Below are 24,170 nucleotides of genomic sequence, written 5' to 3' on the forward strand. Positions count from 1 at the left end.
GAGCTCGTCACTGGTATCAGACCCACCGGCTGTCCATGCCTCCGCTTTAAAGACGTCTGCAAACGTGACATGAAGTCCTGTGACATTGATCACAAGTCGTGGGAGTCAGTTGCCAGTGATTGCCAGAGCTGGCAGACAACCATAAAGGCAGGTCTAAAGATTGGCAAGTCAAAGAGACTTAGTTGGCAGGAAAAAAGACAGAAGTGCAAGGGGAGAACCAACTGTGTAACAGCCCCGACAACCAATTTTATCTGCAGCGTCTGTGGAAGAGCCTGTCACTCTAGAATTGGCCTTTATAGTCACTCTAGGCACTGCTTCACAAACCACTGGCCACCTCCAGGCACTTATCCATTGTCTCTCGAGACAAGGAGGCTGAAGAAGACAACAGATTTTTATCTGATGCAATTCAAATCCACTTAATGTTGGCATCCTCTCTGATGATTTATATATTTTCTTATTTATTGTTTCCCCTTGGTTTAAATGATAGACAAGTAAATACAGGAAAAGACTGAGAAATCTGATGACCTCGTTCACTATTTGGGAAAGAGGTTGGGGGGATGCAGGGAGGAAAATGCCCACCTCCTTTATTCCGCCAAGGGTTATGCCCCCATTCTTCAACGTTTCAAATTCCAGAATTGCCCTGATAACAGATTGCACCATCCCCCACCCCTCCACAGCAGCAGCAGCTCTTTATTTGTGGTTATCCCTGTCTTGGACTTCCTAGGATGCAGGGAATGACTGTTTGAAAACCAATGTTCTAATTGTCTCTAGCTCCTACCTCTGCAGCGGGCAAAACTTTGCAGTGCACAGAGTTGGACCGTGCCTGCAAACAAGAAGCCAATTATGAGGATGTCTATCTGGACTAGAAAATTCTCTGAAAGAGGTTGCATTTGAAATGCTTTCGTTGGTCAGTCATATTTAATAGAGCACTTTAAAAAGTAGCAAATTTAACTCCGGTGGCTAAATAGTAAGGAGAGTAAATAAGAAATATGCAGCTGGCTTGTAATTAACTCAAGAGTACAAAATAATGATCAGTGAGTGGTTCAATATCTTGTTATAACCCCTTGAAACTGACAGGCGAGAGTCCCGCAACATTCATTAAGCGGCACGGAAAGTGTACATCAGATACTCACGGACACCCTCGATCTTGTCTGCGGTCCTGTTCCAGGACAGTTGCTGCGTTTCCATGATCACCTGCAAGGTTCTCCTCTCCGGTTGAGACTTTTTCAGGCTAAACACTGTCATAACAGCGCCCAACTCCAAGGTCCTTTTCAGTTGACTTTTCTCCGGCTCCGACATAGAATCCAAACCGTCTCTATTCCAAGACATGTTGCTGCCTCGCTCTCCCTCGTCCTTTCCTTTTAAGCTTAACAACTCTAAACTGTAAAGAAAACAAAATCTGCGGCCAGCTCCCTCGCCACTGCCGCGTCTTGAACGCAAAACACACAGCAGAGCACAGTGCAGATTAATGTCAGGCAAATACAATCATCTGGAAACTTTTGCAGAGGGCACGGAACTTTAGAATTACTTTTTGGATCACTTTGCACATACAAACATGGCCAAAAGTAGTGAGTTTTTTATGGCCACAAAACAATCATCTTGCATGTTCCGCAATTTAACTGCATGAGGAAGTTGGCTGAAATTTCTTCAAAAAAAAAACTTGGTCCGGAAGCGCTGTTGATACGATCTATGCAAAACTGTGAAGCTGCCCAAAGGTACGTTCCACTTGGACAAGTTCGATTTGTGTCTGAGTCCTTTATACAGCGCCATCTGGCGCAGACTTGAACCATTATCAAGAAGGATCTAGGTGCAGAGGGATCTAGGTGTTATAGAGCAGGAGCCACAAAAGGTTAGTATGCAGGTACAGCAGGTAATAAAGAAGGCTAATGAAATGCTATCCTTTATTACAAGAGGAATTGAAAATAAAAGTAAGGATGTTATGCTTCAGTTATACAGGGCATTGGAGAGACCACATCTCGAATACTGTGTGCGGTTTTGGTCTCCTTATTTAAAGAAGGATGTAACTGCATTGGCATCAGGTGGCAGGACCGTATCTCCAACACAGAAGTCCTCGAGGAGGCCAACATCCCCAGCATATACACCCTACTGAGCCAGCAGCGTTTGAGATGGCTTGGCCATGTGAGCCGCATGGAAGATGGCAGGACACATTGTACAGCGAGCTCGTCACTGGTATCAGACCCACCGGCTGTCCATGTCTCCGCTTTAAAGATGTCTGCAAACGTGACATGAAGTCCTGTGATATTGATCACAAGTCGCGGGAGTCAGTTGCCAGCGATCGCCAGAGCTGGCGGGCAGCCATAAAGGCGGGGCTAAAGTGTGGCGAGGCAAAGAGACTTAGCAGTTGGCAGGAAAAAAGACAGAAGCGCAAGGGGAGAGCCAACTGTGAAACAGCCCCGACAACCAATTTTATCTGCAGCACCTGTGGAAGAGTCTGTCACTCTAGAATTGGCCTTTATAGCCACTCCAGGCGCTGCTTCACAAACCACTGACCACCTCCAGGCACTTACCCATTGTCTCTTGAGACAAGGAAGCCAAAGAAGAAGAAGAACTGGATTGGAGGCAGTTCAGAGAAGGTTTGCTAGGTTGATACCTGGAATGAGCGGGATGTCTTATGAGGAAAGGTTGGACAGACTGGGCTTGTTTTCACTGGAGTTTAGAAGAGTGAGGGAAGACCTGATTGAAGTTTATAAGATCCTGAACAGTCTTGACAAGGTGGATGTGGAGAGGATGTTTCCTCTTGTGAGTGAGTCCAGAACTAGGAGGCACTGTTTTAAAATTAGAGGTTGCCCTTTTAGGACAGAGATGAGGAGAAATTTTTTCTCTCAAAGGGTTGTGCAACTTTGGAACTCTCTGCCTCAGAAGGTGATGGAGGTGGGGACATGGGATATTTTTAAGGCGGAGGTAGATAGATTCTTGTTAGGCAAGGGAATCAAAGGTTATCGGGGGAGATGGGAGTGTGGAATTTGAAACACAAACAGATCAGCCATCATCTTATTGAATGGCGGAGCAGGTTTGAGGGGCCGAATGGCCGACTTCTGTTCCTCATTCGTATGTTCATATGAACCTTGCCACCACAGCGAGAGCTCCTTTTCAGTCGAGCCATGTAATTGATATTCATATTGCAATAGATGCCAATATCGCTTGTCATAGTTATGAGTCTTAATATGTTACATGTGGGTATTAAAATGAAGTCAGATCCAAACTGGATAATTGTGGTAAAGCACATTATAGGTTCTCGGGAGTAAAATGCTAAAAATTATGCCCACAGCTCATCTTAAAGCTGACTAAAGTTTGTTATATACGTTTTTTTTCATTCATTGGTCTTCCATCTATAGATTTGATGGCTACAACCTTGGGATCAGAATATTTGTGATGATAACAATTGCAGTCACTATGCAGCATCATGGCATATTAATAGAACCTGTCAATTTGCATTTCTCACAAAGTAAAACAAATCTTGTCCATATCTTCCTTTAATGGTTTCTCTACTTCTTTCCCATTCCCTAATTTGCTTTATTCCCTCTATGTATTTTTTCTACTCTTTGTTTCCCTCTTTTGCTCTCTTTGTTGCCTTCGCACCATTTTCTCACTGTTTGACTCTCTCATTCTTTCTCTCTTCCTCTTTCTGTATTATAAATAGGAAGGCATTTCCTTCTGAATAAACTGATATGACCTTGCTTTCATCCACTTAGAGTTGTTATCTGAACAGCTGTGAGCATTATTATGAGAGGGCTTTTTTGGGCAAATATGCATATGTATATGCACAAATGTTACATGACTTTGCTCCTGGATATCTTTGCTGTCAGTTACACTGGTGGCATTGGAGTTTGCTTCCAACTGAACTATCAGGGAGTTCATGTTTTTTTTTTGCATTTGGAAAATAAATTTCCTGAGGTTTCGACTAAACATCTGTGGTTGCTCATGTCACTGATCAAGATAGGCTGAACTGTCGCTTCCCCTCGCTGTCATCCTCTTTACACTTTGAGGGTCTGTCCAATCTCCAAAGGTTAACACAACTTTTAGAATCTTTTCTGATCATGTTTTTCATTTGTCATTTCATTTTGAAATACTTAAACCTAATTCAAAGGACTGCAACCGCTAACACAAGCTCTCACATCATCGCCAAACTCCATGTCAGCTTGTATCCAGGAGAGTGCACGCTTGATGTAATATACTGTTGTGAAGTAATTCCTTCTCAGCCCATTTTATCCTCTAGGACCAGACAACTGATTAAATATGCTTCTACAGTATCATAATTGATGAGACACATTGAATAGCAAGGATAACACCTTGAAAACAGTAACAATTAATACTAATTGTAGAGAACTAGAACCTGATTGGAAAGGCAGATCTTTGATAGATGAAAGGGTTAATCAGGTTAGCAGCTGGAATCCTGTAGCAAACTTGAACAAATTTGATAGCATTTGCTGGTATAATACTGCTGTGCTTTGTTCCATGTTGTAAGGTTACAGAGTATAATGTAGTGTAAAATTATAACTTTTTAAAACATGATCTTTCAGTCACAATGTACTGAAGTAACTAATCAATGTCTAGTTATTGTTCTATAATTGTATGCCTAAGGGAATATTTGAGTAGTTGGTCTTTTTATGCGGAAATGGATAAGGAAGCAAAATCTGTGGTTGGGGAATGATGAGTATTGAGGTTTGAAAAACAAGTTAGGGTATGTCTTTCTAAATATATACTACACTATGGGATGAGCCAGACAGACTTGGGAGTTGATAGATTTCCAAAGATGAATAGAAACCAGACTTATGGTTAGCAGATTCACATGGTTAGTTGGCTATGATAGATTGAGGAACGTTACTGAAAGGGTTGACAGTGGATAGGCAATGGCTAGCAATTAAAGAGCACATAGATGAATTACAACAATTGTTCATTCCTGTCTGGCGCAAAAATAAAACAGGAAGGGTGACTCAACCGTGACTTACAAAAGAAATTAGGGATAGTATTAGATCCAAGGAGGAGAAATATAAAATGGCCAGAACAAGCAGCAAACCTGAGGATTGGGAGCAGTTTAGAATTCAGCAAAGGAGGACAAAGGGATTGATTAAGAAGGGGAAAATAGTGTATGAGAGTAAGCTTGCAGAGAACATAAAAACTGACTGTAAAAGCTTCTATAGATATGTGAAGAGAAAAAGATTAGTGAAGACAAATGTGGGTCCCTTACAGTCAGAAATGGGGGAATTTATAATAGGGAACAAAGAAATGGCAGACCCATTAACTACATACTTTGGTTCTGTCTTCATAAAGGAGGACACAAATTACCTCCCAGAAATGTTGGGGAACATAGGGTCTAGTGAGAAGGAGGAACTGTATGAAATCAGTATTAGTAGGGAAATGGTGTTAGGGAAATTGATGGGATTGAAGGCCGATAAATCCCCCGGGCCTGATAATCTACATCCCAGAGTACTTAAGGAAGTGGCCCTTGAAATAGTAGATGCATTGCTGGTCATTTTTCAAGATTCTATAGACTCTGGAACAGTTCCAACGGATTGGAGGGTAGTTAATGTAACCCCACTATTTAAAAAAGGAGGCAGAGAGAAAACAAGGAATTATAGTCAGGTTAGCCTGACATCAGTAGTGGGGAAAATGCTACAGTCCATTATAAAAGATGTAATAGCAGAGCACTTGGAAAACAATGACATGATCGGACAAAGTCAACATGGATTTACCAAAGGGAAATCATGCCTGGCAAATCTACTGGAATTTTCTGAGGATGTAGCTAGTAAAATTGATAAGGGAGAACCAGTGGATGTGGTGTATTTGGACTTTCAGAAGGCTTTCAATAAGGTCCCACATAAGAGATTAGCGTGCAAAATTAAATCACATGGGATTGGAATTAAGGTACTGACATGGATAGAGAACTGATTGGCAGACAGGAAACAAAGAGTAGGAATAAACGGGTCTTTTTCTGAGTGGCAGGCAATGACTAGTGGGGTACCATAGGGATCAGTGCTAGGACCCCAGCTATTCACAAGATATATTAATGATATAGATGAGGGAATTAAATGTAACATATCCAAGTTTGCAGATGACACAAAGCTGGGTGGGAGTGTGAGCTCTGAGAAGGATGCAGAAAAGCTCCAGTGTGATTTAGACAGGTTGAGTGAGTGGGAAAATACATGATTGATGCAGTATAATGTGGATAAATGTGAGCTTATCCACTTTGGTGGCAAAAACAGAAAGGCAGATTATTATCTGAAGGGCGATAGATTGGGAAAGAGGGAGGTGCAGCGAGACCTGGGTGCCCTTGCGCACCAGTCGCTGAAAGTAAGCATGCAGGTGCAGCAGGATGTTAAGAAGGTAAATGGTAGGTTGGCCTTCATACCAAGAGGATTGGAGTACAGGAGGATGGATGTCTTGCTTCAATTATACAGGGCCTTGTAGAGAATACATCTGGAGTATTGTGTGCAGTTTTGGTATCCTTATCTGAGGAAGCACGTTCTTGCTATGGAGGGAATGCAGCGAAGGTTCACCAGACTGATTCCTGAGATGGCAGGACTGACGTATGAAGAGAGATTTGGTTGATTAGACTTGTATTCGCTAGAGTTTAGAAGAATGAGAGGGGATCTCATAGAAACCTACAAAATTCTAACAGGACTTGACTGACTAGATACAGGAAGGCTGTTCCCGATGGCAGGGCAGTCCAGGACCAGGGGTCACAGTCTAAGGATAAGGGGTAAGCCATTTAGGACTGAGATGAGGAGGGATTCCTTCACCCAGAGAATGGTGAACCTGTGGAAGTCTCTGCCACAGAAAGCAGTTGAGGCCAAATCATTAACTATATTCAAGAAAGAGTTAGATATAGCTCTTAGGGCTAAAGGAATCAAGGGATACAGGGAGAAAGCGGGAACAGGGTACTGAGTTTGGATGATCAGCCATGATCATATTGAATGGTGGTGCAGGCTCGAATGGCCTACTCCTGCTCCTATTTTCTAGGTTTCTATGTTAAACAACTATTGACTGCAGGAGAAATATGTTGTGTAATAGGGTAACTGGTACTTACTGATACAAGTCCTTTTATATAGCATAAATATAGCTCCTTTCATGACCTCTGGGGGCCCCTTATGGCCAATGAAGTACTTTAAAAAATAATCACTGTTGTAATGTAGGAAATGCAGCAGCCAATTTGCACACAGCAAGCTCCCACAAACAGCAAAGTGATAATGATCAGGTTGTTTTTGTGATGTTGGTTGAGGAATAAATATTGGCCAGGACATCAGGGAAGTTCCTCTGCTCTTCTTCGAAATAGTACCAATGGATCTTTTACACCCACCTGAGGTGCAGATGGGGTCTTGGTTTAATGTCTCATCTGTAAGATGGCACCTCTGACAGTGCAGTGCTCCCTCAGTACCGCACTGGGGTGCCAGCCTAGATTTTGTTCTCAATTTTATGGATACTTTACTTAACAAAGTTGTTTGAAGAAAATATTTACAGGTACGCAGTCCCTTAGTGGCACATTGCAACTTCCTATTGTAAGAGATCTTCTCCTTTTAGTGTTCCTGACACTGTTTAGACATTTCCTGTCGTCATCTGTATCCTATTTTTCTTGAGAGCATGCATTCATTTTGGCAGCAGTTTTTCTGGTTTGCCTTTCAGAGATACACATGATATGGTAGCAGATTTAGCTGTAGTCTGTGAAAGCCAAGCATTATGCTGAGGACGTTCAGGAGAAAAATGAGCTTAATTCCCTCCAAGGCACATTTTCTTTATTTGCTTTCTCTAACCAGAGACATTGAAAACTTAAGCTGGGATAGAGTTTCCACTTTGGATACAATTCCGATTCCAGCGCAAATTACACCTGTTTTGAGAAGTGTCTACTTTCCCTGAGTTTCCCCTCAAGCCTATTTGCATAGCGCTGAATGCAAATCTGCCATTAACCAGTGCAATCAGGCAGCGTTTTAAAATGTACTTTTTAAAATTTTGTTTTAAAAGATTTTCCTTCATAAATTTAAAAGTGGTGCATTTTAATTAAGAGCTAAAATTAGGTTAACCACAAGAAATAAGCATTTTTAATTACTGTGCCAATCCATCACCTCTGAGTAATCTGATTGTAAATTACTGAAAGTCACTTTATAAAAAATGGATAAAATTATTCTCTCATTATATTGAGGTCAGTTTCTTAGTAAATTAAAACAAAAATCACATTTAAAAGCATCCCTTTTAGTGTCCTTTCACCCAGAAGAAGCAGCTTAATTTTCAAAGCCTTCTTGCAGGCCTGCAAGTTAGCACAACTAGTAGAAACTCCCAATTGTGACTATTTCATGCAGTTTTGTAGACTTGACCTACTTTGATCATGATGCTTTTAAAACTAGCACAAAAATTGTAGAAACTCGAGTTGTACTGAACACAAATTGCGCTTGAATTTAGTGACTATTTGACCCGGTAGTGCCAATTTTGTGATGAGAAAACCACCGTTATCAAACAAAAACTGCAGGACCAAGATGTTAACTTATTAAAGGACTTTGCTGTAATCCAACAGAAAGTCCCATCTGATATCCACCAACGGGGAAATCCAAGCTACAACATCAGTTAAATGTCAGCCTGACTCAGTGATAGCACACTTGCCCCTGAGTCAGAAGGTCGTGTGCTCAAACACCATTGCAAAACTTGAACACATGATTGAGGCTAACAGTCTAGTGAAGTTTTGAGGTGTACTGCATTGTAAGAAGTGTTGTCTTTCAGCTGAGATCAGGTGTTGAGTTTCAAGGCAGGGGAGGGCTGAAGATGCCTCCAGGAGAGGGCCACCATACATCCCGATGCCGGAGGACTCAGCCCAATGTTACTGGTGGCGGCAAGGCCTCGTGGTGGCCCCCCTGCCGCTCGGTGACAGGGCCCCAATTTGAATATTTAAATAAATTAAAATGAATTAATTAATAAAACTCACTCGCCGCCTGATACCCAACTGCAATCTTCGGCCCGGTGGCTGGCACTCCCACACCTTTGGCTCCCCTTCCGGGGAAACGAGGCGCCACACTGGTGAGGAGGGGGGAGAAGATAAGTTTATCAATGTGGGACTGGGGGGGAATGGGGTCAAATTAACGTCATGGGTGGAGGGGATGGTGGGAAGGTTGGAGTTAAAAGTTTGTGCAGTTTGAGGGGGAAGGTCAGATTGTAAAGGTAAGTGTTTTGTGGGGGGAAGGGCAAATAATTAATTTGTTATTGGGGGGTGGGAAAGGAGCAAAATAAATGTTTTTATTTATTTTTATTCACTCACCTTTAAATATTTAAATAAGCCGGTAGGGCTGACAGCCCTTCAGAAATGGTGTCAGCACCTGTGCACAGGCAGCTGACGCCATTGCTGGAGGCGGACAGCCCACCCTCTCCATGTGATCAGGGAGGGTGGTGGTGGGGGGGTTGGGGGGCCCCAGCTATTTAAATATTCCACTGCACAGAAGATTGTGGCGGCTCCGCGACAAGGGCCACTACTTTTTTCACCCGGTGGGCACATAAATTTCAGCCTACTGTGTGTGATAAAGGAATTCCCAGAGTACTGTTAAGAAGGGAGTTCCAGGACTTTGACCCAGCTACAATGAAGGAACAATGATTTATTTCCAAGTCGGGATGATGTGTGGCTTGGAGCGAAACTTGCAAGTGGTGGTGTTCCCATGCTCCTGCTGTTCTTGTAGAGTTTGCGGGTTTGGAAGGTGCTGTCGAAGGAACTTTGGTGAGTTCCTGCAACGCATGTTATAGATGGTACATACTTCAGCCATGTTGTGCTGGTGATGGAGGGAGTGAATGTTTAAGGTTGTGGATGGTGTGTCGTTCAAGTGGACTGCTTTGTCCAAAATGATGCCAAGCTTCTTGAGTGTTGTTGGAGCTGCACTTACCCAGGCAAGTGGGGAATATTCCATCACACTCCTGACTTGTACCCAGCCTCTGTTTGCTCTTGTAGCCACAATATTTATGCGGCTGATCCAGTCAAGTTTCTGGTCAATGGTGACCTCCAGGATGTTGATGGTGGGGGACCTGATGATGGTAATGCCATTGAATGCAAAGGGTAAATGGTTAGACTGTCTCTTGTTCAGAATGGTCATTGCCTGGAACTTGAGTGGTGTGAAAGGTCCTTGCCACTTATCAGCCCAAGACTGAATGTTGTCCAGGTCTTGCTGCATGCGGGCACAGACTGTTTCATTACCTGAAGAATTGCGAATGGAACTGAACGATCATCAGTGAACATCACCACTTCTAACCTTACAATGGAGGGAAGGTCATTGATGAAGTAGCTGAAGATGATTGGGCTTAGGACACTGGCCTGAAGAATTCCTGCTGCGATGTCCTGGGACTGAGAGGATAGGCCTCCAACAACCACAACCATCTTCCTTTGTGCCAGGTACAACTTCAGCCAGTGAACCATTTTCCCTGATTCCCATTGACCAATTTTACTCAGGCTTTTTGATGCCACACTCAGTCAAGTGCAGTCACTCTCACCTTACCTCTGGAATTCAGCTCTTTTGTCCATGTTTGGACCAAACTATAATGAGGTCTGGAGCAGAGCTGTCTTGGCGGAACCCAAACAGGCCCAACATCGGTGGCGGTTTATTGGTAAGTGCCTCTTGATAGCACTGTCAATGACAGCTTCCATCACTTTACTAATGATTGAAGGTAGGCAGATAGAACATTAAGTGGCTGGATTTGATTGGTCCTGCTTTTTGTAGGCAGGACATACCTGGACAATTTTCCACTTTTTCAGGTAGATGCCAGTGTTGTAGCTGTACTAGAACAGCCTGGCTAGAGGCACAGCTAGTTCTGGAGCACAAGTCTTCAGCTCTACAATGGGGTTTCTGTACAGCCCATAGCCTTTGCTGCATCCAGTGATATCATGTGAAGTGAATCGAGTTGGCTGAATATTAGCATCTCAAGAAGAGATTGAAATGGATCATCCAGTCAGCATTACTGGCTCCACCATTGTTGAGAATGAGGATGTTCATGGAGCCACTGCCCCTACCCCATATCCTCCTGTCAGTTACAAACATACGAACTATGATGAAGAAGTAAAGAACCTTTGTTCCACCCAGCCTGTCCTGCACAATTGTGAAACCCGATGTATCACCATATGTACATTCCTCACCCTACTCAAAACCAGGTGATCTCCTGGCACAAAGAAAAATAGAAACCCAGGCCAATTTGGGGGGAAAATATGGAAAATTCCTCATGCTTCTATCAAGGTGATCAAAACTAGTCCCGGAGATCTGGCTCTGAATTCCCAATAGTGCCTACCTCTTGTAAGAGGTGATGACCACTCCAACCAGGAACAGGTCCAGCTCATGCTTGAAGGAATTCAGTGAGTTGGTGTCTGTAATATTACTTGTCCTTGGTGTGTGATCAGTTATTAGGGGTCACAGGACTACAAGTAATATCGAAAATAAATGTTGTGTTTTATTATTGCAGAACTGGAACGTATATACATAAATAGTAACTGCATGAGTTAGACTTGAATTTATATTACTATGTCGGCCTCTACCCACAACTTCCTGGTCATGTGTGACTTGACATCACTTCCTCTGGTGATGTTCACTTGCAGTCCTTAAGGTGGTCTGCCCTTAAAGTCATCCCACAACATCCCCCTTTTTCCCAAACATAAAAACATATGTCCAAGAAACAACATTGTTGCGGTTTGAGCTAACTATACATGATTGAACAAAAGGCAGACCACCTTAAGGACTGCAAGTGAACAAACTCATGAGATCAATGTTGAGGACATCTTCAATCTCAGTATCCACAACGTGGACAAGCAAATTGAGATCCAGACAGATAAGCAAATTTAACAGTCTCTAAAACACAGAGGAGGTTTGCTTATTTGTCCAGATCTGGTCATTGTGAATCTCTTCGTAGAGTTGAGCTCGTCTTGATTACTCCCTTGAGATTCCGGTGACTCAGAAGTCTGGTTAATATGTTCTCTTTTAGTGCTTGAAGCCTCCATGCATTCATCTGCAGATCATGTTTTTGAATGCGTTTGCAATGCCACAGAGTTGTCACTTGTAATTTTGTCATTCATCCCTCTGAGCTGACTCTGATTTCTTCTGAGAAGCATACCACTGGCAATCTACACCTCGTAGGATGGGGGCTGTTCGCATATCCTAGCAACCTCTGCAGGATACCAAATTCCCAAGGCATGGTCGAGGACTCTGACCTTCTGGCCTTCCTGCATTGGAGCTAATTCCGGTCCAGCTTGCCTGTCATGTGATGCCTTCATCTTCTCTTGTTTAGACAGAAGAATATCCTTTACAGTGGAAGCTGAGAGAGATGATGATTGGGCAGGGTATTTCTGACCTACCTTCCAAACAGTAACTCTGCAGGCGATGTAAGTCCATGTCCGATGGAGTAGCCCGGAGGTGCAGCATTGTGATTTTGCGGTCTTGACCCGTGTGTCTACACTTTAAAATAAGCGCTTTGATGATGTGCACCATGCACTCAGCCATGCCATTTGATTGACAATAATGCAGTGATGATGTCACATGATGGATTCCCCACTTGGCACACATGTCTCGGAATTGTCTACCTGTATATTGTGGCCCATTATCGGAGACGATTTCATCCAGCGCACCAAACGGGCTGAACAAAGCACTGACCTTATCAACAAACACTGCACCTGATGTATCACGCATGTGTCTGATGATTGGAAACTTGGTAAAGTAGCCTGTGATAAGGAGGAAATCATCGTGCTGAACGTGGAACAAATTGGTGCCAATCTTCACCCATGGGTGTGAAGCTGTTGCATGTGGAATCAAGGGTTCTTTCTGTTAATTTGGCTGATAAGTTTGACAAGCCTTGCAGGATTTCATCAGCGTCTCAACATCACCATTGATTCCTGGCCAGAATTTGTCTCCCTGACAAGGCGTCTGGGGTACGTTCTATTCCTAAATGCCCTTGATGCAATTGGGATAGAATGTCAGAGTGCAGAGCCTTGAGTATCAGGACCTGTTTGCCTTTGAAAATCACCCCTTTTGATATACCAAGCCCGTTTTGATATGGCCAGAAATAGCATAGACTTTCGGTTATTTCCTCTACGGTGTCAGGCCATCATTCCACAATCATCTTCCACAACAACAATAGGGTAGGGTCATGTGCTGTCTCATCTCTTAGCTGTTCGCATTTGTGAGTTCCAAATTCATGAGATCAATGTTGAGGACATCTTCAATCTCAGTTGTGCAGCTTGCTGAGTTGAATAAAGGGCTACAAGTAATATTCAGACATAACCCTCAGATAACCCAACAGCCTTGCCTTCTGTGATGCTCATGGCTTTGCCCCGGCTGCTAATCTCTGCTTAGGTCAGGGCTACATTGTTGGCTACTCCTCTCCCGTCTTGTGCCTCGCTCTTGTATTATGTGCAGTTTGTCCTGCTGAAAGAGAGGGCAAGAGTTAGTCAGTGGCTGTTGAAAAGGTAATTAGAGATTTGTGGGGCTTCTGCAGAAGGTGTATGTGCTGAGAGCTGGAGAAGAAGCAAGATGAAATGAGGATGGAGAGGTGATGAATGTGAAACCAACTGTGTGAAATGTGAAGTGAGAAAGGACAAATTTGTGGCTGTGAAAGTGCTTAGATGTGACAAAAGAATGCAGCTAGTGTGTGGTCTGAAGTCAGCAAAGGAAAGGTGAATGGGCTTGGAATGATTATATGCTAAAGGATATGATGAAGGGGAGGGAACTGTTTAGCATGGTGGGGAGGCTGAATGGAGTGTTAGCAGGTGCCATTGAGAGAATTGGAGCAGGAGCAGGAGTAGGCCACTTGGCCCCTCAAGCCTGCTCCACCATTCAATAAGATCATGGCTGATCTGATTGTAACCACGACTCCATATTCCCGCTGATCCCCGTTAACCTTTCACCCCCTTGCTTATGAAGAATCTATCTACCTCAGCCTTAAAAATATTTAAAGACTCTGCTTCCATTGTCTTTTGAGGAAGAAAGTTCCAAAAACTCACAACCCTCTGAGAGAAAAAATTTCTCCTCATCTCTGTCTTAAGTGGACAACCCCTTATTTTTAAACTGCGACCCCTAGTTCTAGATTCTCCCATAAAGGGAAACATCCTTTCCACATCCACCCTGTCAAGACCCCTCAGGACCTCATATGTTTCAATCAAGTCACCTCTTACTCTTCTTACTTTTCTAAACTCCAGCAGATACAAGCTTAGCCTGTCTAACCTTTCCTCATAAGACAACCCGCTCATTCCAGGTATCAGTCTAGTAAATCTTCTCTGAACTGCTTGCAACGCATTTACATCCTTCCTTTAATAAGGAGACCAATACTGTATGCAATACTCCAGATGATTAAACATGATTTCCCTTTCACAAAACCATGTTGACTCTGCCTGATTACCTTGAATTTTTCGAAGTGCCCTGCTATAACGTCTTTAATGATAGCTTCTAACATTTTCCCTAAGACAGATGTTAAGCTAACTGGCCTGTAGTTTACTGCTTTCTGTCTCCCTCCCTACTTGAATAAAGGAGATAAATTTGCTATTTTCCAATCTAATGGAACCTTCTCCGAATCTGGGGAATTTTGGAAAATTAAAACCAACGCATCAACTATCTCACTAGCCGCTTCTTTTAGAACCCTAGGATGAAGTCCATCAGGACCCAGGGACTTGTCAGCCCGCAGTTCCAACAATTTGCTCAGTACCACTTCCCTGGTGATTGTAATTTTCTTGAGTTCCTTCCTCCCTTCCATTTTCTGATTTACAGATATTTCTGGGATGTTACTTGTATCCTCTATAGTGAAAACTGATGCAAAATACCTGTTCAATTCATCTGCCATCACCTTACTTTCTCTTATTAATTCCTCAGACTCAATTTCTATAGGACCAACGCTCACTTTGTTAACTCTTCTTTTTAAAATATCTATGGAAACCTTTACTGCTTGTTTTTATATTTCTAGCTGGCTTTCCCTCTTCCTAATTTTCCCTCCTTATCAATCTTTTTGTCATTCTTCTGTTTTTTATATTCTGTCCAATCTTCTGACCTGTCACCCATCTTTGCAGAATTATATGCTTTGTCTTTAAGTTTGATATTATCTTTAACTTTTTTAGTTAACCACAGATAGTGGGTCCTCTCCTTGGATTTTTTCTTTCTTGTTGGAATGTATCTATTCTGCGTATTCTGAAATGTCCCCTTAAATATCTGCTACTGCATCTCTATTGACTATCCCTTAACTTAATTTGCCAGTTCACTTTTCACTTTAGCCAGCTCTGCTTTCATGCCATCATAATTGCTCTTATTTAAGTTTAAAATACGAGGCTTGGACCCATTCTTCTCTCCCTCAAACTGAATGTAAAATTCAATCATATTATGATCACTGCTGCCTAGGGATGCCTTCACTATGAGGTCATCAATTAATCCTATTTTGTTGCACAATACCCGGACTAGTATAGCTTGCTCTCTGGTTAGCTCCAGATTGTGCTGTTCTAAGAAACTATCCCCAAAACATTCTAATCCAGGTGACCTTTGTGCATCTGATTTTCCCAATCTATATGTAGATTAAAAGCCCCCATGATTATCATGGTACCTTTCTGACAAGCTCCCATTATTTCTTCCTTTATACTCAGTCCTAACATGTGGTTACTGTTACAGGGCCTATGCACCATTCCCATGAGTGACTTCTTGCCTTTATCATCTCTCATATAGAGTCATAGAGTGATACAGCACTGAAACAGGCCCTTTGGCCCACTGAGTCTGTGCCAACCATCAACCATTTATACTAATCCTACATTAATCCCATATGCCCCACCTTCCCTCAATTCCCCTACCGCCTACCTACACTAGGGGCAATTTACAATGGCCAATTTACCTATCAATGTGCAAGTCTTTGGCTGTGGGAGGAAACCAGAGCACCCAGTGCAAACCCACACATTCACAGGGAGAACTTGCAAACTCCGCACAGGCAGTACCCAGAACTGAACCTGGGTTGCTGGAGCTGTGAGGCTGCAGTGCTAACCACTGCGCCACTGTGCTGCCACTGTAGCTACCCAAATCGCTTCTACATCCTGGTTTCTTGAACTTAGGTCATCTCTCTCTGATCTGCTAATACCATCATTAATTAACAGAGCCACACTTCCACCTTTTCCTAGCTTCCTGTCTTTCCTAAATGTCAATATTTAGGTCCCTATCTATGCCATCTTGCAGCCATGTCTCTGTAATGGCTATCAGATCATACGTATTTATTTCTGTTCACGCTATCAGTTCATCTGTTTTGTTTCGAATGCTACATGCATTCAGATACAGAGTCTTTAGAACATAAGAACTAGGAGCAGGAGTAGGCAATTCAGCCCCTTGAGCCTGCTCCGCCATTCAGTACGATCATGGCTGATCTCATCTCGGCCTCAACTCCACTTTCCTGCCCGTTCTCTATAACCCTTCAACCAATTTCTAATTAAAAATCTGTCTATCTCCTCCTTAAATTTACTCAATGTCCCGGCATCCACCGCACTCTGGGGTAGTGAATTCCACAGATTCATGATCCTTTGAGAGAAGTAATTTCTCCTCATCTCTGTTTTAAATCTGTTACCCCTTATCCTAAAACTATGACCTCTCGTGCTAGATTGCCCCACAAGAGGAAACATCCTCTCTATGTCTACTTTGTCAATCCCCTTAATCATCTTATATACCTCAATTAGATCGCCTCTCATTCTTCTAAACTACAGAGAGTAAAGGCCTAAACTGCTCAATTTCTCTTCATAAGACAAGCCCCCCCATCTCTGGAATCAATCTAGTGAACCTTCTCTGAACTGCCTCCAATGCAACTACATCCTTTCTCAAGTAAGGGGACCAAAACTGTATGCAATACTCCAGGTGGGGTCTCACTAATGCCTTGTACAGTTGCAGCAACACTTCCCTACTTTTATACTCTATTCCTTTAGCAATAAATGCCAAAATTCCATTTGCCTTCCTTATCACCTGCTGTACCTGCAAACAGGTTTTCTGCAATTCATACACGAGGACACCCAGATCCCTCTGCACCAAAGCACTCTGAAGTTTCTCTCCATTTAGATAATAATTTGCCTTTCTATTCTTCCGACCAAAATGGATAACCTCACACTTATCTACGTTAAAATCCATCTGCCAATGTTTGGCCCATACATCTAATCTATCCATATCCATTTGTAGATTTCTTATTTCTTTATTGCAGCTTACTATCCCACCTATTTTAGTGTCATCTGAAAATTTGGCTATAGTACCTTCTATCCCCGCATCCAAGTCATTTATATACATTGTAAATAGTTGGGCCCAGAGGACCGAACCCTGTGGCACCCCACTAGTTACATCTTGCCAACTAGAAAAAGACTCATTTATCCCGACTCTCTGTTTTCTGTTGGTTAGCCAATCCTCTATCCAAGCTAATAAATTGCCCCTAACCCCATGTGAACTTACCTAGTGTATTAACCTTTTGTGTGGCACCTTATCAAATGCCTTCTGGAAGTCCAGATAAACAACATCTACAGGATCCCCATTATCTACTTTGCTTGTTCCAGCTTTGAAGAACTCTAGCAAATTTGTCAAACACGATTTACCCTTCATAAAACCATGCTGACTCTGATGGATTGCATTTTGACTTTCTAAATGTCCTGTTATTACTTCCTTCATAATGGAATCTAACAATTTACCAACGACAGATGTTAAACTATAGGTCTATAGTTTCCTACTTTCTGCCTCCCTCCCTTTTTGAATAAGGCGTTACATTAGCTTTTTTCCAATCCACTGGAACCTTTCCCATATCCAGAGAATTTTGGAATATTTAACCAATGGATCCACTATCTTCACTCCACTCCACTTTAGTTTTGTCCTTTTATTATTTTTGTAACGTCTAGCTTTGACTGCTGATTTACTCTTAGATTTGCACTCTCTATCCCTTCCTGTCATGGTCTGTTTCTCATCTATATTAATACTTTTCTCTCTTGCCTTGTTCTACTCTTTGATTTACCACATCTTCCCAAATTTGATCCCTTAACCCCACTATTTAGTTTAAAACCCTCTCTACCTCCCTAGTTATGCAGCTCGCTAGAACACTAACCCCAGCATGATTCAGGTGTAGACCTTCCCAATGGTACAGCCCCACTTTCCCCAGTACTGTGCCTATGCCCCATGAACCATAACCCAGTTCTACCACACCAGTCTTTCAGCCATGCATTCATTTCTCTAATCTTATTCGCCCTACTCCAATTTGCATGTGGCTCAGGTAATGATTCAAAAATTATTACCTTAGAGGTTCTGCTTCTTAATTTGGTGCCTAGCTCTTCATACTGACTATGCAGAACTTTTTTCCTTGTCCTGCCTATGTTGTTGGTACCTACCTGGACCACGATAACTGGACCCTCCCCCTCCCACTGTAAGCTCCTCTTCAGCCCTGAGCAGATGTCCTGAACCTTGGCACCAGCTAAGCAACACAACCTTTGGGACTCTCGCTCTTTGCTGCAGAGTACATTGTGTCAATCCCTCTCAATATACTTTCCTCTTCTACAACTACACTCCTTTTTGCTCCCCCCACTTGAATGACTTCTTGTACCATGGTGCCATGGTCAGTTAGCTCAGCCAACCTGCAGCCCCCACTCTCATCCAAACAAGCTGAAAGAACCTCAAACCTCAAAAATTGGCCAATCACAAAGGCTGAGGCTCATGCATTCTGGGTCCCCTTACCTGCCTCAATTGCAGCCATACTCTCCTGTCCCTGACCACTGACCAAATCAGGAGACTCTATCCTAACGGGTGTGACCACCTCCTGGTACAAAGTGGTTAGGTAACTTTCCTCTTCCCTGATGTGTCGCAGTGTCTGCAGCTCAGCCTCCAGCTCAATGACTCTGAGCCAAAGATCCTCGAGCCACAAATGCTTACTGCAGACGTGTTTACCCTGGACAACTCTTTGCGCTGGAAGACCAGCAAGTTTCGGGCAGACCAAAGAGCATCTTTCACCATATTGATGGTCCTCCAGCAGCAGCTGATGTTTATCTCGGTATACGACCCTGGGAACAGCCCATAGAGCTCAAACTCCTGTGTTACAGAGCTGCTCGGGATGAACTTCGACAAAAACCACTGCATCTCTTTCCACACCTGCTTTGCAAAGGCACATTCCAGAAGGAGGTGGGCAACAGTCTCTTCCCCATCACAGCCACCTCAAGTGCAGTGTGCAGAGGTGGTGTGATTCCGGATGTACAGGAAGGATCTGACCGGGGGGGCCCTTCGCGCCACCAGCCAAGCTACATCTTGGTGCTTGATTGAAATTTCTGGTGATGAGGCATTCTGTCAAATGACTTCGGCAGTCTGCTCAGGGAACCATCTGACAGGATCCATCACTACGGTCTTGAGAACATTCCATGCAGACCACTGCCTGATGGATTGGTGGTCAAAGGTGTTTTTTTGCACAAACTTTTCCATGAAGGATACGTGGTATGGCATGGTCCAACTGGATGGAGTGTTCCACGGCAATGAGGCCTGACCCATCCTACATAACACCGGGGATAGTTAGAACCTCAGCACATAGTGACACTTGGTGTTTGCAGCATCTCCTTCCCCTCCTCACCCAACTCCCTCAACTCAACGAACTCCCAGCACTCTGTTCAAGTCACACTTAGTGCTAAGTCACACTGAGATACCTGTATTTATATGTTCTGAAACTAAAGATATTAACTGAGTCCCAGATACAGAAAAAACAGTTCAAGCTAGTTTCCTTAATTAACTAACTTCAGTTGCTCCCCAGTGGAGTGAGGATATCTCTGCTTAGGCCCCTGGAGTTGCAGACATTGCGGGCATCTGGGTGGAGGAGAGTTACCTGGACACTTTGTTCCAGGAGGCAGTCATCCTTTAGGGTAAGTAGAACTTTACAGTTGGTCAATGATCAGGGACAGGAGGGTGTGACTTGTAAATGTTGATGTTCAGAGGGATTGGGGTGTACTCATACAAGCAACACAGAAAGTTAGCATGCAGGTACAGCAAGAAATTAGGAAGGCAAGTGGCATGTTGGCCTTTACTGCAAGGGGATTGGAGTACAAGAATAAGGAAATCTTGCTACAGATGTGCAAGGTTTTGGTGAGACCACACCTGGAGTATTCTGTGTACTTTTGGTCTCCATATCTAAGGAAGGATACACTTACTAAGGCAGTACAGCAAAGGTTCGCTCGATTGGTTCAAAGGATGAGAAGGTTGTCCTATTATGAGAGGCTGAGTAAATTGGACCTATACTCTCTGGACTTTAGAAGTATGGGAGGTGATCCCATTGAAACATTAAGATTCTGAAGGGACTTGACAGGGTAGACACTGAGAGGTTGTTTCCATTTGTTGGGGAATCTACAACATGGAGGCACAGCCACAGGACAAGGGGCTGTTCATTTAGGACTGAGGTTAGGAGAAATTTCTTCACTCAGAGGGTTGTGAATCTTTGGTATACTCTACCCCAGAGGATTGTGGATGGTCCATCGTTGAATATATTTAGGGCTGAGATGGATTCTTGGTTTCTCAGGGAATCAAGGGATACAGGGAGCAGGTGGGAATGTGGAGTTTAGGCTGAAGATTGGCCATGGTCGTATTGAATGGCGGAGCAGGTTCGAGAGGCTATATAGTCTATTCCTGCTCCTATTTCTTATGCTGTTATGTAGCTTGTGTCTCCTACGAATCCATGGCCAGAATTTAACTTTGAGGTAACCCACCAGTGAAAAGCTGGGGAAGTGCCCACCTCTGCCAGGCTTGGAAGCCACACTGTTATTTTGCGTGGCCCAGGCCCTTAATTGGCCTCGGTTGGGACTTGAGCCCCTCTGAGGCAGAATGTCCTGCCTCCAAGAGCTGTCAGCCAATCAGTGGGCCATCAGCTCTTCAGTCCAAGCAGTGCCACGGGGAGCAGCGTGGCCACTGCAGGGACTGTACCCAGCAAGAGGAGCCATAATGGATGCCAGTCTTGGAGCAGCTAAGTGGGGATTGGGCCTTGCCGGGGACAATTGGCCACACCTGACGAAGGATGGGTGGATTAGAGAGCAGGGCGGGGAGCTAGTTTTAGCTGGGATGGCCTGGGCTGCTGGGGGGGAGGGGGGCCCTCCATGGAGCACAGACTGCCTGTTCAGGAGGGCCTCCCCCCCAGCCCGCAAGGAGCCTGCCGGGTATTACTGAGCAGCCTCCTCAAGTGCTGAAGTGCCCTTTTGCCACTGGTAAAATACCAGCGGCGGCAATGGGAGGAGGCCCCTAAGTGGCAATTCAATTCACCCCCGCCTCCCACACAATTTTACACTCCCCTGCCCCGCCTCCCAGCCCACTCCCAGGGGAGTGTGCATTAAATTTCAGCCCATGAGTGAGAGCTGATCAGAGTTTTTTTTTTAAAAACCTCAGGTATGAGGCCAAAGGTGAACATTGCTCCATGCCCCACTTAATGCAATTGTGTGTCCACCAAACTCAGTTTCAGCCGTGTTCTTTTCTATGATCGTTGCCTTTCAGCAATATCAGATAGTGCTGGATATAGTCTATGAGAAACATATGTAATGACGGCACAGAATATACAGCATAGCACAAACACTACAGTCACTGCTGTGCAAAAGCTCTCGACATTCAAGTTGTGAGGAGGCCTTATCTATGCTAAGAAAGCCCCTTGTCAATATGACCCAACAGGGATTCATGTTGCAACAGGAAGTGACGAGCAGTAAAGAGAGCAGGACAAGACACCCAAAACATGCAAACAAAAGACAACCTAGGAAAAAACAGCAGAAAATGCTGGAAATACTCTGCAGACCTGGCAGCATCTGTGGAGAGAGAAGGAGTGCTAGCATTTTAAGTCAGTCACCCTTCATTGGAACTGCTCGAGAAAAAGATAAATCTCTACTGAGCTATCCAGCCAGCATTCCACACCTGCTTTGCAAATGCACATTCCAGAAGGAGTTGGGCAAAGTCTCTTCCCCACTACAGGCACCTTGAGGGCAGCATGCGATTCCAGTGAGATTCCGGGCGTGCAGGAAGGATCTGACGAGGAGGGCCCTTCTCACCACCAGCCAAGCTATGCCTTGGTGCTTGTTTGAAAGTTCTGGTGATGAGGCATTCTGTCAAATGACTTTGGCAGTCTGCTTGGGGAACCATCCGACAGGATCCACCATCTTTGATAATGGAATCTCATGCATAGATAGTGATTTGGACGAGGCTCACAATTTCCATAACACAACAGAAGATTTCATTGGAGGTAATATTCAAGTATTCAAGATATTAAAGGGGGGAGATGTGGAATCAGAATTCCTCCCCCCACCAACTGGACTTTAAAACTGGACTTTGTGGAGTCTGGGGAAGGAACCCCAACCCCCATAGACAATAGTACTGTGAATGAGAGCCAAACCTCAACACAAAGCACACAGAGACAGGCTGCATTCCAATGGGTCAATTTCAAATATTCAACCATCACAACAGAACTGATACTGTTAAAGGACTGGAATCAGCTCTGGAGCCTGGAATACCTCACCTTGGTGGAGTTCATTGTTCTCGGTCATGGAAATAACATCAGCACTAAGTGGATCTGTCTGGACCAGGCTCTAGGAATAGGAAAGAGACTAAAAGGTGTTAAGTGCTGACCATCCAGCAGGATGGCTTCAGCAGATGTGTTTATGATATTTCGATAAGGAGAATCATAAAAAGTACAAGACCAAAGTGTTTGGCACTGCAGTCAATAAGGAGGGTCAGGAACAGTCAACCTGGGTTGTGGACCTACAAATTCTCCCCGGAAGGACCAATCACGCAGAGGACTGTAAAAGTTATCTGCCAACTCCAGGGGGTATTTGGGGCTGAGAGTTTAAAGTAATGTTAAGTGTAACAACCAAATCCTGGGAGGGTTTGGGGTTTTGAATTGAGTGAGTTTGGGGCAGAAACATGGGATATTGCCTGTGGTTTTTCAAAAAAGGTTTATCTTATAAGTCATGGTAACTTGTGTGTTTGGGTGGGCGCTGAGGTTAAATCATGGAGGGATTTAACTCGGACTAACCAATCAAGGTGTCGCGTGGTGTCCTTTAAATTAGTTTAGAGGTCTTTGCATCAGGGTGTTAGGAGGGTTTCAATAAACAAGTTTGTGGTTCAGCCCAACCCTGTGTCTGTGCAATTTGTCCTTTATAAAATCCTAAAGTCAAGAACCATCAATAAGGGGGGAAACGGGAGCGGGAATCTCTTACATATCTGGCAACTGCGGCAGGACTTTAAGGTCAAGGACAAATTATGGACAGGGCCAAGGGCAAGAAACCCTCAATAGGGAATAGGGTCTCCAAGTATGTGGGAAACTTTTCTGCATCATGGGTGCAGGAACTGATGTGTGCTGATTGTCCACAGGAGCAGGCAATGGAATGGGCAGGTAGTAGCACACACAAAAAGTCAAAGGAAAAGGCAGTCTGGCTACTGTGTATGCAGAGGCAGATTCAAATTTTAACAGAGAAACTCAAGCAGGTACAGGAGGAAAGGGTGGTGTTGGAGAATAAAACAGGCGATGGAGAAGCTGTGGTGGCAGAGTTAAGCAATGAAAAGCAGGAGAGGAAAGCGCAGGAGGAGACTTCAAGAAACGCAGTAGAGTATTTACACTGTCAGGTTACGGAGAGTAGGAGAGAGTGCCAGGCATAACTGAACAAAGTGCCAGGGATCTGGAGAGGGCTGGCAAGGTTGAAGGGCAGCTGAAAGAGGTTAAGGCAGCTTACAGGGTAGCTCAGAGTCGGGCGTACGAAGTGGCTGACCATGGACCCTGTAGGGAAAGGATTCGGAAGCTGACTCCAGCATTATCAGGGGCCAGGGGTATGGCTTGTCTCCTGGCAGCAGGAGAAAGTGGTATAGTTTGAGATGAAGATGGGAAAAAGTCCGATAACAGGATCCAGTACAGCGGGAGTCGGCTAGCTCCTGATGCACCGGGTCCACCGAGACCGATGTGCCCCCTGTGGCAGAAGTTCAGCCCGCCCCCATCAGGTGGTGGTCCGGCACCATTGCAGAGTGACAATGTGGTTCCCTATACTACAGTACAGTTACAGGAAATGCTAGCCGGCATGCCGAGGCTGAAGCACGCAGGGGATGCCTCTGTCCACTTTGCTAGCATAGAGCAGTTAAGGGGGATCAACAATTGCAATGAGGACCAGATGAAAAAGCTGATCTTGTTCTCTCTGGATGGGAAGGTGTACCAAAGCTTGTCTGTGGTCACTAAGATGGGAGGGGGCA

General features: G+C 44.1%; 1 protein-coding gene across 1 annotated transcript in view; it reads right to left on the reverse strand.

The window, feature by feature from the left end:
- plcg2 (phospholipase C, gamma 2) overlaps positions 1-1,668 on the reverse strand; it is a 224,792-nt gene extending 223,124 nt beyond the window's left edge. The window contains exon 1 of the mRNA XM_068049178.1: positions 1,134-1,668. Within this exon, the coding sequence (XP_067905279.1) occupies positions 1,134-1,329 (196 nt within the window). The 5' untranslated portion in view covers positions 1,330-1,668. The remainder of the gene's footprint in view (positions 1-1,133) is intronic.
- Between the last annotated feature and the right edge of the window lie 22,502 nt (positions 1,669-24,170).

This window comes from Heterodontus francisci, chromosome 17 (assembly GCF_036365525.1).
Source record: "Heterodontus francisci isolate sHetFra1 chromosome 17, sHetFra1.hap1, whole genome shotgun sequence".
Taxonomy (NCBI): domain Eukaryota; kingdom Metazoa; phylum Chordata; class Chondrichthyes; order Heterodontiformes; family Heterodontidae; genus Heterodontus; species Heterodontus francisci.